The 12,102-nt window shown below is 47.8% G+C and overlaps 1 protein-coding gene across 1 annotated transcript in view; it reads left to right on the forward strand.

Annotated features, from left to right (window-relative positions):
- Window positions 1-279: 279 nt before the first annotated feature.
- The window catches only part of grin2bb (glutamate receptor, ionotropic, N-methyl D-aspartate 2B-b), a gene marked incomplete at its 3' end in the record, with an annotated part of 96,483 nt that continues 84,660 nt past the window's right edge, over window positions 280-12,102 (forward strand). The window contains exon 1 of the mRNA XM_084084191.1: window positions 280-987. Coding sequence (XP_083940317.1) covers window positions 292-987 — 696 coding nt within the window. The 5' untranslated portion in view covers window positions 280-291. The remainder of the gene's footprint in view (window positions 988-12,102) is intronic.

Consider the following 12,102-nt stretch of genomic DNA (forward strand, 5'->3'; position numbering starts at 1 on the left):
CAGGTCTGTAACTTTGAGAGTCCATTTGTATATTCTCCCATTACTCTCAGAGTTACGGCGGGTGGGGGGGGGGGTCCTTGAGAACCTCTGGTCTAAAGGCTCAGCTGCATGCACTTGGTTTTGTTATGGACTGTATCATTAAAGCACAATAACGTATTTAAAAAAAATTTCAATCCAATTTCAAGTATTATTCATTTTCTGTGTGCATCATATTTACCCTCTCTCTCTCTCTCTCTCTCTCTCTCTCTCTCTCTCTCTGTGTTCCTCCAGGGATTGCATTTACACTCCTCCATGATGCTTGTCAGCCTCCGCCTCTCTCCTTCCCGTCTTCAGGACGGACTCTTTCTCTCCCCCGCCGCCTCCTCCTTCCCTCCACCTCATCCTCCTCCCGCTCCGGACCACGCGTCCCACCATCCTTATCCCCGATTGGCTCTGCCCTCCGTCTCCCTGTCCTTGTCCCTCCTCTTCCTCTCCTTGCTCCTCCTTCCCGTCGGCGAGTGCCGCAGGACCGGCGGGCCAGGTGGAGGTGCGGGCGGAGGAGCGCCCGGAGGTGCCCAGGGGACGCAGGGAGGTCAAAGGGGGGGTGGCGGCCAGAGGGGGGGTTCCCCCCTCGTGCCCCCTCACTACCCTGTGGGTTCACCCCCCGTTTCCCCAGTACACCCCAAACTGGTCAGCTCGCTCAGCATCGCCGTCATCTTGGTGGGCAACTCCAGTGAGGTGACGCTGGGGGTGGGGCTGGAGAAGGAGGACTTCCTGCACATCCCCTTCCCTCCCAAAGTGGAGGTGGTCACCATGAACGAGACCGACCCCAAGAGCATCATCAACAGGATCTGTGGACAGATGACACGGCACTCGCTGCAGGGTGTGGTGTTTGGTGACGACACGGACCAGGAGGCCATCGCCCAGATCCTGGACTTCATCTCAGCCCAGACACACATCCCCATCCTGGGGATCAGGGGAGGTTCCTCCATGGTCATGGCGGCCAAGGTAAGGACTTTGTTGTTGGATTATGCGATGCACATGGAGTCAATTCCCCAGAACAGTGGGGTCCAGGGACCCTCAGAGTTCCTGAAGGGGGTTCCAAATGGATCAGGTTCATGTGGTTAACACTAGTGACTAGGCCATCCAAAAATGTCTGTGATTTTAGTTTTAGGGAACACATTTAAAATTGTAATATAACTAAAAGATAAATATACTGGGTTTGTGAACATTGAATTCAGCACAACTGATTGCTTCTAAATCAGTAGATTCTCTTTTGGGGGGTTTCGGTACCAAGCAGAAATTATTAGTTTCAATGCAGCCATACTTCAAATCCTCTACTTTGGATGAAAACTTAACCCATGAAGACCGGGAAAGCATCTGCCATTTTTAGATTTTAACCATTTTAACTATTATTTTATACTTTGGCTATCCAAAAAATAGCAGATATACAAGCTCATAGCGTGGCAAGGAGTGCAGCTTGTAAATCTGCTATTTTTGAAAAATCGTGAACATTTAAAAAAATCTTTGAATATATATATTTTAAAGCGTACATTTGTAACTCAAATATTTGCTTCTGGGGGGCGGGGGCACTGATATTATAGCAACATAAGTGTTTCAGAAAACTGTTAATATTATTCTTTTGGCATAGGATCATGAGGGAAGAAATTATGACTTCTTTAGAGACTTATGGGAATGGTTTTCATTCCAATTCAACCCCTCTGATGATTGATACCACTTGAAGCCCATCATCCATATTTTGGGGGGAACATTAGCCAAAAATAGCAGATCTACAAGCTCACGCGTTGAGTTTTGGTGTAGATGGAAAAAAGAGGACCAAGTACAGAGCCAACTCAGGTCATTTCTAGAGGGTTTAAGAAGTGGTGAATTGCGTGTATCCATCCAACCTCATATTGAAGTTGTTGACAGTGAGTTGACTCACCACTAAGAGGAATCACAGTGTGAAACCATGGAATGCTTGACAAGTCAAAAAGGCTCTGTTGGATTTATCAAATGAGGTTATAAGAGATCTGCATCTAATCTAGGCTACACATGGAGAATCGGTGATCTAGTAATGGAACAATTTATTCAAACAGTGCACTAGAATAATGTTGTGTTAATAGGCTTACCAGTGAGTGAGTCAATTACTGAACACTCAGGGAATCCATATCACATTGAGGCTGGGGCTTTGATTCAGCCTATAGCTGTTGGAGAAATACAGAGGTTTGTATTGGATACACTACAGCGGTTGTTGATTTGTAAATGCAACATTCAAGATTCTTTACTGTTATCACATTATACAAGTATAGAGAGTACAATTATTGGGTTTTGACTCCTCAACATTGCAGCAACATGAGAAAATAGCACACATAGCAATACAATTAGAATAGAAAGAGCAGTTACAAAACAAAGTACTAAAAATATATACAACAATAATTGCAACAATGTAGGTGTCTTTGTTATCTCTGCCAGGCCGGGGACGGAGATTATGTTTTCGACTGTGTGTGTCTGTGTGCGAGCTGCTCGGAAAATCTTTCAAATCAGCCTCATGGGGACGTATGCCAGGCCACTTTTCGTATTTTCCTATAACTCTTGAAAGCATCGGTTTGGCTAGGTCATGTTGTTTCCCCACCTGATAAGTCTGGTTTTTGTCAAGAAACAAAAGTCACAAAAATAACAAATTAAGTCGTCAGCGCTCGCAAATAAGTATTTAGCCTAACACTTTTAATAAGGCACAGCAGCAGAAGAAGACAGCCATAGCCCCTAGGCCTTCCTCAGCATTTCTGAGACATACGTGAAGTCTGGTTTTAGGACATGGCTAGCACATCTGTCACATATCACACCCAAGTGTGGACATGCTAGGTACCCCCTTGCCAGGCTTTTTAACCAGTTAATCAATCATAATTCTTAGGGCTTATGTATTAATTATTGTATATAAAAAGTCTGTACACTTTTGCTTGACTGGGACTAGATTGTTTAGCTTCTTTGGTTTCCAAATATGCTACCGTCCTCCAGTGATGAATAGGCTATGTTTGTGTTGTTGTTCTAAAAGAAATGTCATTCCGTTTGTAAGTTTAAAAAAGTGTGTTTGTACCTTTTTTGGAAGTGTGTGGATATGTTTGGGGTGTGTGTGTGTGTGTGTGTGTGTGTGTGTGTGTGTGTGTGTGTGTGTGTGTGTGTGTGTGTGTGTGTGTGTGTGTGTGTGTGTGTGTGTGTGTGTGTGTGTGTGTGTGTGTGTGTGGTGGGGGGGGGGGGGTACATTAGGGCACCTGCCCTCACAAACGTCTGTGCATGGTCCCTGCCGGATGAGGGGAATCTTACATGGGCTGACGCCCTGGGCTGTCTGCACTCCGCACGACCCTCTGCAGCCCTTGGTGGTTCAGGGCAGTGTAGTTCCCATACTAGGCAGTGATGCATCCAGTCAGAATGCTCTCGGTGGAGCTTTTGTAGAAGCCCCTTAGGAACTTGGGCCCCACAAAACTGAAGAGTTTTATTTGACTGTCTCGTTGCATTATAAGATTCGAAAATAAATGTTCCAAAATATGATGCTGAGTATAGTAGTCTGGAACCAGTGCTATAGGCTTTTTTCAGTTGGATATTTTTGCCTGTCTCTCAACTTGAATTAAGGAAGAACCACATGAATGTCCCAAATGAAGGGGAACTGAATAATGTCCCCTCAGCAAAGCCATCTCTCCTAAAGGCCTACGGCTGTCTGCAAAAGTCGGAAATGGTTCACAAACACTCATAAAACCTGAATGCCTCTTTCGTCTTCCTTAATGGTGGTCAATGTAACTCACTTTAGAAGAGACAAGGGCAAGACGTTGCAGCCACAGGAACACTTTTTTGTTAATGCATTAGGGTGGGATCTATAGAAAGGGCAAGAGACAGTATGAAAGTGATAGAGAGCAATGATAAGAAAGGAGAGGGGGGAAGAAGAAGGGAATGATATTGTTGAGATAGAAAGAACAAAGGATTAAAGGCGTATGTGGGGGATGGGGGGGAGTGATGGCTATGAAATAACACAGCGGGTGTGGGTGTCAAGGATCTCAACATATAATTACCACATTTGAAACCTGACAGAAAGACAGCGAGGGCGCCAACTGAGAGGGACACGTTGTAGGAGACGGGCTGAGGCAGAGGTGTAACGGATGTTTTAAAACGCTGTCGAAGAGAGACGTCGAAGAATGAGACACCAGTGAAGATGTCTTTTGCAGTGTACAGTGTATGATGTTGATGCTTCATTGAAGGGATTTCTTAGAAGTGATTTTCTACTTGCCAGGCTCTGCTTGTGTCTTTATCTTTTCCTTCTGATGCTTACTCACTGTCACACACACGCACGCACACACACGCGCACGCGCACGCGCACGCGCACACGCACACGCACACGCACACGCACACACACACACATGCGCGAGTGCAAGAGTGTGTGCGCACTCGTGCACAGGCATGGTCGATCAAACGCGCGCAGAGCTCGGTGTGGCGGATACGGTTGCCGTGGAAACCACTTGCTTATACATTTACTTGTCTTCTATATATAACGTCAGCTAGAGATGAGGCATGTTAATTTCTGGGCCTGAAAAACAGGGTAATGTTCACCATGCCCTCATCATAGAAGGGGGAGGGGTGGATTGTCGTTGGTGAGGAAATACAGTGAAGTAGAGAGAATGACAGAAAACAAACCGGGTGTAAAAGTGGATATAGGGTGAGGTGTAGAGGTATCACATGGTGTTAAGTATTGCAGAGGTTTTTCTGACAATTTGCACACAATAACACTGCAGTGTACAATGTACCGTATCTAAATAAGGTTAAGAGAAAAAGGACAGAATGCTGGTGAATTCACCGATGCAAAGACAGAGAGCTGTGTGGGAGAGATGTAACATGAAGCCTATATAGAGTCATGTGGGGGAGTTGTATGAACAGAACTGTGTGTGTGTGTGTGTGTGTGTGTGTGTGTGTGTGTGTGTGTGTGTGTGTGTGTGTGTGTGTGTGTGTGTGTGTGTGTGTGTGTGTGTGTGTGTGTGTGTGTGTGTGTGTGTGTGTGTGTGTGTGTGTGTGTGTGTGTGTGTGTGTGTGTGTGTGTGTGTGTGTGTGTGCGCGCATTTTCCAGCATCAATAACTCAATTACCTTCAGGTTGCTGGGTCCATTCTCTATCAATCCACAATTATTTCTAATCCATTCCTTTCAAAATATCCAGTAGGCTTTGTCTTCAGGCATCTGTGCAGGGCAAACCATTTGATTGCTTGATATCTGGTCACTGAACAATTACGATTTCCATTTAAAAACTGTGTTGGATGTACATTTCCCTTTTTTTCCGTTCTTTTTTCAGCTGATCTTTAAGCTATATTATTCCACATGCTTACTGACGTCAGTGCACAGTGGCATGTTGAAATAAATAGTCATTGTTGGTTGATTGTATTCATAGGATTCCTCCCAGTGCTCCTGGCTTCATTTTCCTTCCCTCACCCCATTATGATAAATGGGGTGAGCCAGAAACAGATGCAGGTAGGTCCATTATGCACCAAACAATTCACACACTCCAATTTAGCCATTAATTCACACCGTGCCATGTGTTGGTATTGGCATAATAGGACAGCAGTGTTGGCCCCGGCCCACACTCAACTCCGTCTCCAGAGACTAATGAGGTCTCTCAGATCTATTGTTGGGAGTTAAGCTGTGTGTGTGTGTGTGTGTGTGTGTGTGTGTGTGTGTGCGTGTGCGTGTGCGTGTGCGCGTGCGTGTGCACGCGTGCGTGTGTGTGTGGATGTGTGTGTGTGTGTGTGTGTGTGTGTGTGTGTGTGTGTGTGCTTGCATACTTGTATTGCTATACTTGTGAGGAGGACCAAGTGTCCCCACAAATATAGTAGAATTTGAGAGATAGACATTGTGGGGACAGTTTTCCTGGTCCTCACAAGAGAAATTGTTGTTTTATGGTTAAAAACAAGATTTGGGGAGCCAGGCTTACATTTAGGAAAAGATTGAGGTTGGAGTTAAGATTAGGATTAGGAATTTGGAAGTTAGGGTCTGGGGTTAGAGTTTTCCCTATTTACACTTAGTTGTGCTGCAATGTCACGCAACAGAAAATAGACGAAATACAAGCTCACAACTTGTGCCATTTTCAATGGCGTCCTGATGTCCTCCCAAGTATAGTAATATGTGCGTGCATGCGTGTGTGAACACAAGTAAGTGTAAGCATGCTGGTGTTCAAAGATAATGGGCCCTGTCCTTGTGGTTTGGGAGATTACGGTAGTTGTTTTCAGCGCAAACAAGGTACCAGGAGGCTTCCATCCCTAAACCATTCCTCATAAAATGTATGAGGAATGGACTGGTTTTCTTCAAGTTGATACAGTTTGTTTGTTTTTTGGTTCCACTTCAAAAAACCTATAACTTTATTTTTTTCCTCCAGCATGCGAATCGAGTGGTTTGCAGTTCTTGCTCTTTCAGTGAACCTCTCTAGGGTTCGAAATGGAGTCTGCAAAGTGGCCAATTCTGAAACCCGTGGATTAATATTAATAAGTGTGTTTTGTAGAACTCTCCTCTCTGTGCTTTTATTCCTCTGTGTCATTAATGCAGTCTGGCTTCCCCTGATGAAAGAAAGGCAAGAGCAAAGAATTGCATTCAATTTGTTTATTAAAAAAACTGTCTTTAGTTACTAAATTATGTTCTTGATACGGGGGAAAAAATGTCCATCAGTCAGACAGACTGACAATCACTGATTGATCGCAACAATTATTCACTCATTCCATGTTAACCACATGAACCCTATAATAGGGGAACATTTGGTGAAACATTTAGTGTAGAGCTGAAAAATGTATGGGGCCAAGTATACCTGGGGGACACCGGTGAATGAAGTACTGTATATATACCAGTAGGGTTTAACCACTTAAACCCTCAAACTGGACCAGAGTTGACTCTGTACTTGGACTGCTTTTTTCCATCTACACAAAATCTCTCAAAAATAGACAATTTACAAGCTTTTAGATCGGCTATTTTGGCTAGTGTTCCCCCAGAATATGGATGCTGGGGTTCAAGTGCATTTGGCCAGAGGCGTGTGCAGAAGCCTGACCTGTTGGTCATTGTTATATGGTCCCATATGGATCTTTGTCATCGGCACAAGGACCAAATGGCGGCTATGTCATGGGGTGCTTGCTCATCTGTTGTTTATGATCTGTTCATTTGCTACCCTCAGTCAGTTTGAGCCTGTATCTCTAGCCTTACTCTCAGATGTCGTCATGCATTTGCGACCTACAAACAGTCCTTCTGACTGCATTCCGTCCCACCTTCTTAAGGAAGTGTTTGTTCTTTTTTCCTTTCTCCATGATATACTCACTATGGGATAACATCGCCCCCTGGCGATGCACAGAGCACAACACACATGGACTCCCGCGACAATTCTGATTGGTTAGGGTCATGTTACGCGTTCCGGCAGTCCGGAAGGGGTATAAAACCCCCCGTGTAACTATACCACGCCCTCTTACTTCACTCTGCTACGCAAATGCGCACGCACACAAGACACTGTCTTTTCGCCTGACGTCGCCTACTCCCAGGGAACCCAGCCGACCCTCTCTGGAGTTGGTTCTGGCCGATGAAGAGCACTGGGCTTTTTCTTAAAATTATTTCCAGCTCAAAGCTGCTCCCGCGGCTTATATTCATTAATTTCTTTCTTTCCTATCCTCTCTGTTTTCCTCTGTGGCTCTAACTAGCCTGAAGCTAATGCAGTCAGCGGCTACAGGCTAAGCTACTGCACAAGCTAAGCTAGGCGAACCAAGCTAGGCTACGCTGGGCTAGTTAGCTGATTGATTGATGTACTTTATTTAGTAAGACATGAGAACAACAGTACATGGAAGTACAAATTCACAATACAAGGACTACAAGCACTGAGCTTGTTTAAGATGAGATCCCCATGCACACAAATCATGATGACATATAAGAGACAGACAGATATACACACTACTATACAGAACGTCATACAATCAGCTTACAGGTTACTGGTATGAAGAGGCCATTACACGTGCAGAGGATGGAGAGCTGCATAAGCCGATGTAGCTCCTTAGCATCCTTGGCCCACACGGGCTCAACCATCAGCTCCTCGAGCCTCGTGCTGGCTGAGCCCTGGAGAAGAGACACGGCGTTGAAAGCCTTGGCGGCCAGTCCCGAGGCCCTGTAGACCCTGGCCACGGCCGCGGTGGTGGCACTCCTGCCGGCATCGGAGAACACCGCTCAAAAAGGCTACAGGTTGCAATTCTCCAGCAAACCTCCTATGACAGACAAAGTGCTGTTTTCTCACACGTCGGGCCAAGCGGCCATGACGCTGAGGGAGGAGGTTATATCTCTCCTGAGCAAGGGAGCGATCAGAGAATTATCCCCGGATCAGAACCTTTTGGGTTTCTATTCGAAATATTTCCTGGTGAAAAAGAAGGGGCGGGAGGGGTGAGACCTATTCTGAATCTGAAGGGCCTCAACAGATATTTGAGGGTTTTCAATTTCTGAATGTTAACGACCGTGACGTTATTATGCACGATACGTCAGGGAGATTGGAGGACGAGCATAGACCTCAAGGATGCCTATTTCCATATTCCAATCTACCCTCCGCACCGAAAGTTCCTGCGCTTCGGCTACGAAGGAAAAGTGTACGAGTACACGGTGCTCCCGTTTGGTATGTCTCTGAGCCCTCCAGTCTTCGTGAAGTGCACCGATGCGGCCATAGCTCCACTGCGGCAGCAGGGGATACGCCTGTCGACTTACATCGACGACTGGCTGTTGGCTGCGGACTCGAGGGAGGAGGTGGCGTGGCACACAGAGGTGGCCATTGCACACCTGACATCCCTGGGTTTCACGATCAACGCTCAGAAGAGCGTTTGGTTCCCATCTCAGCAGGCCACCTTCATAGGGATCTCGCTGAACTCAACCACGCTTATGGTGCGTCTGTCTCAGGACAGGATAGCCGGTTTTCTGGCATGCGTGAGGTCTCTTCGCCTGGGGCGTCGAGTCACGTACAGAACGTGCATGCAAGCGGCGGGTCTCATGGCATCGGCCATACACCTGGTCCGTTTGGGCAGGCTCCACATGAGACCATTTCAGAGGTGGATGCCGGCTCTAGGGATCCCGCCCACCATGGGTTCTCGGAAGGTGGTAGTGTCCTCACGGTGCGTGGAGGCACTCCGACCGTGGTCACAAGCGACTTTTCTGTCCGAAGGGGTCGGTATTTTGGGGTGTCATGTCCTGATCAGGACGGACAACACCACAATGATGTGTTATGTCAACAAACAAGGGGGCTTGGCCTCCCGTGTGTTGGACAGACTAGCACGCGATCTGACGCTCTGGTGCGACTCGCGCCTAGCGTCGATATGAGCGCCTCATGTACCGGGCCTCCTGAACTGCGGGCGGACCTGCTGTCCAGGGGCGGGCTTTGGTACGGGGAGTGGTCCCTCAACCCACGGGTAGCGGACCTGATTTGGGCCAGGTTCGTCCGGCCTCAGGTCGATTTGTTTGATCCAGAAAGAACGCGAAGTGCTCTTGTTTTTTGTCAATGAAGGAAGGGGACCTCTCCTTGGGCGTGGACGCCCTAGCACACAGTTGGCCGAACGTACTACTGTATGCTTTCCCACCAATGGAACTGATGCCTCCAATGCTGCATGGAGAGGATCAGGCTCCAGGGTCTCCAGGGTCTGTCAGTGTTACTTGTGGCCCCGGCGTGGGGCGCATGGAGGTTGGAGATAACTCCCCTCCTCTCCGGCGAGCCGTGGCCCCTCCCCCTGTTCAGAGACCTGCTGAGACAGGGAGGAGACGAGGTGTTCCACGAGCACCCTCAGGACCTGGACCTGTGGGTCTGGCCCGTGAAAGGACGAATTTGAGTTTGCATGGTCTGCCTCCTGATGTAGTGGCTACCATCCAGGGGGCAAGTGCCGTTTCCACGAGGTTGGCGTATGACGTCAGGTGGAACATGTTTGTGTCTTGGTGTTTGGAACAGTCACCGTCAGTGGTGTCACGAGAACCGTTTGAGTCTGTGGATCTGAGGATCGTGAGTCTCAAGGCGGTCATCTTGGTGGCCCTTTGTACAGCTAAGCAGGTCAGTGACATGCAGGCGCTCTCAGTGAGTTCGGAATGCATGTGGTTCTCAGACGACGACAAGAGGGTTCTGCTTAATCCCAACTTGGGGTTTGTGTCTAAGACCGGGATGGTGGCCCGGGCCCCAGTTGAGCTGGTGGCTTTCCATCCGCCTCCTTCCGCCTCGGCGGAGGATAGGCGGTTGTACTGTCTTTGTCCAGTAAGGGCTTTGAAGCTTTACTGCCAGAAGACGGCGGCCGGCCGTGGGTCGACACAGCTTTTTGTCTCTTTTGGCCGGACTGGTCAGAGGAAGGCGGTGGCTAAGCCGACGCTGTCCAGATGGATCGTGGAGGCAATCAGGCTGGCCTACGTGAGTAGCGGCTCTACAGTTCCTGCGGGACTGAGGGCTCATTCTACTCGGGGCATGGCTGCATCTTGGGCCCTCTACAAGGGGGTCTCGATGGAGGAAATATGCTCGGCGGCAAACTGGTCGTCTCCGTCGACTTTTGCGGCTTTCTACAGCTTGGACGTGGCGGCGGCGTCGATGGTGCACACTGTCCTAGGTGTAGCAGCACCAGGGGAGAGAGGAGCAGGCCTAGGGGTCTTGCTTTATCTCCTGGTTTTGTCCTTCCTCTTAGGTCCCCCTGGACCAGCATAGGGTTGGGTCCCGGGGTTGAGGCCCTGTTTCCTCATTTTGGTATGGGATAGACTCGTGTCTGCCCGTTAGTTGAATGAGGCAGACCGTGAGGTCTGTCAGGGTCTTTCCTTCTGGTACTTATTCCGCACCCATGCTGGGGTGCCCGTGGGGCCGGGGTCTCGCCTGTGGGGCGGGGCCTGGGGCCAAGGGCGTGCGGATCTGTAAGGGTCGTGTGACTTAGTGCCCCTTAGTGGTTTATTAGTCCCATAGTGAGTATATCATGGAGAAAGGAAAAGAGAACTATAGGTTACGTATGTAACTCCAGTTTCTTTACTTTCGGAGTGATATACTCACCTAACACCCCTTCTGAGCGCATTTGGCGTGCAGAGGGAAGTTGTTAAGAGTTACACGGGGGGTTTTATACCCCTTCCGGACTGCCGGAACGCGTAACATGACCCTAACCAATCAGACCAATACATACGTAACCTCTAGATTCTGTTGGTCCCAGTGTTCTGTTATTGATTAACACCTGCCTCTGTCCCTGCTGCTTTTAATCAAGCTGTGGTGCAGCCTTTACTGAAAAGGAAAAACTTAGACCCCTCTGCCCTCTCCAATTTTAGGCCAATCTCACATCTCCCGTTTTTATCATTCTACCTTCAATTACAATCATTTTTAACTACTCATGGCAATTATGACATGTTCCAGTCTGGTTTTAGATCTGGCCACAGCACCGGAACTGCACTCCTTAGAGTCTTTAATTATATAATTTTAATAGGCTTCCAAAGTTAGTGGGAGGGGCCTATATTTCAAAAAATGCTAAAAAACATGAACGAAATGTCCAATCAAACCCAAATTTGAGTCAAGGGTCATGTACTCAATGAATCGCCAAAAGCATTTTCACCCATAGAGGGGGGGCGCCACAAATGCGCAAAATGTAACCGTTTGATGCAAAAAACTGATTTTTGGGGGGATCAATTTGTGGGAGGAGCGTATTTCTTTAGTGGGAGGGGCCTGTTTCCTAAAATCAAAATGCAATGTATCACAAACGCAGGATCCGATCAGCACCAAATTCAAATCACACGTCGCACGGACTCCGACAGTATTCCTCCCAGCGTATTCCTCGTGTCCCTGCGGCCGCAACTCGCGACTCGCAACTACACTTGCAATTCCACAGAATTGCGAATATTCTTAGATAATTCCACTGTTTGCACCTGCATGTACGGTGTATCCCCATTATGTTTAATGCTTCTTCATGAAGGGATATTTGACGCGCTGTCAGGCTACTTTGGAGCCTAGGTGCCCGGACCGCTACGCCAGTGGTCCGGGCCGTGTTTCTTTTTTTTCAAATTGTTACCCGTGGCATCATGCCCATTCAAGTGCTTTGATGAATGAAAGCCACAAAAACGTTTAGCAATTAGCATTGTATGGTGCTTTGCTTGAT

Source organism: Gymnoscopelus microlampas, assembly GCF_963454915.1.
Source record: "Gymnoscopelus microlampas genome assembly, chromosome: 2".
NCBI classification, from domain to species: Eukaryota; Metazoa; Chordata; class Actinopteri; order Myctophiformes; family Myctophidae; genus Gymnoscopelus; species Gymnoscopelus microlampas.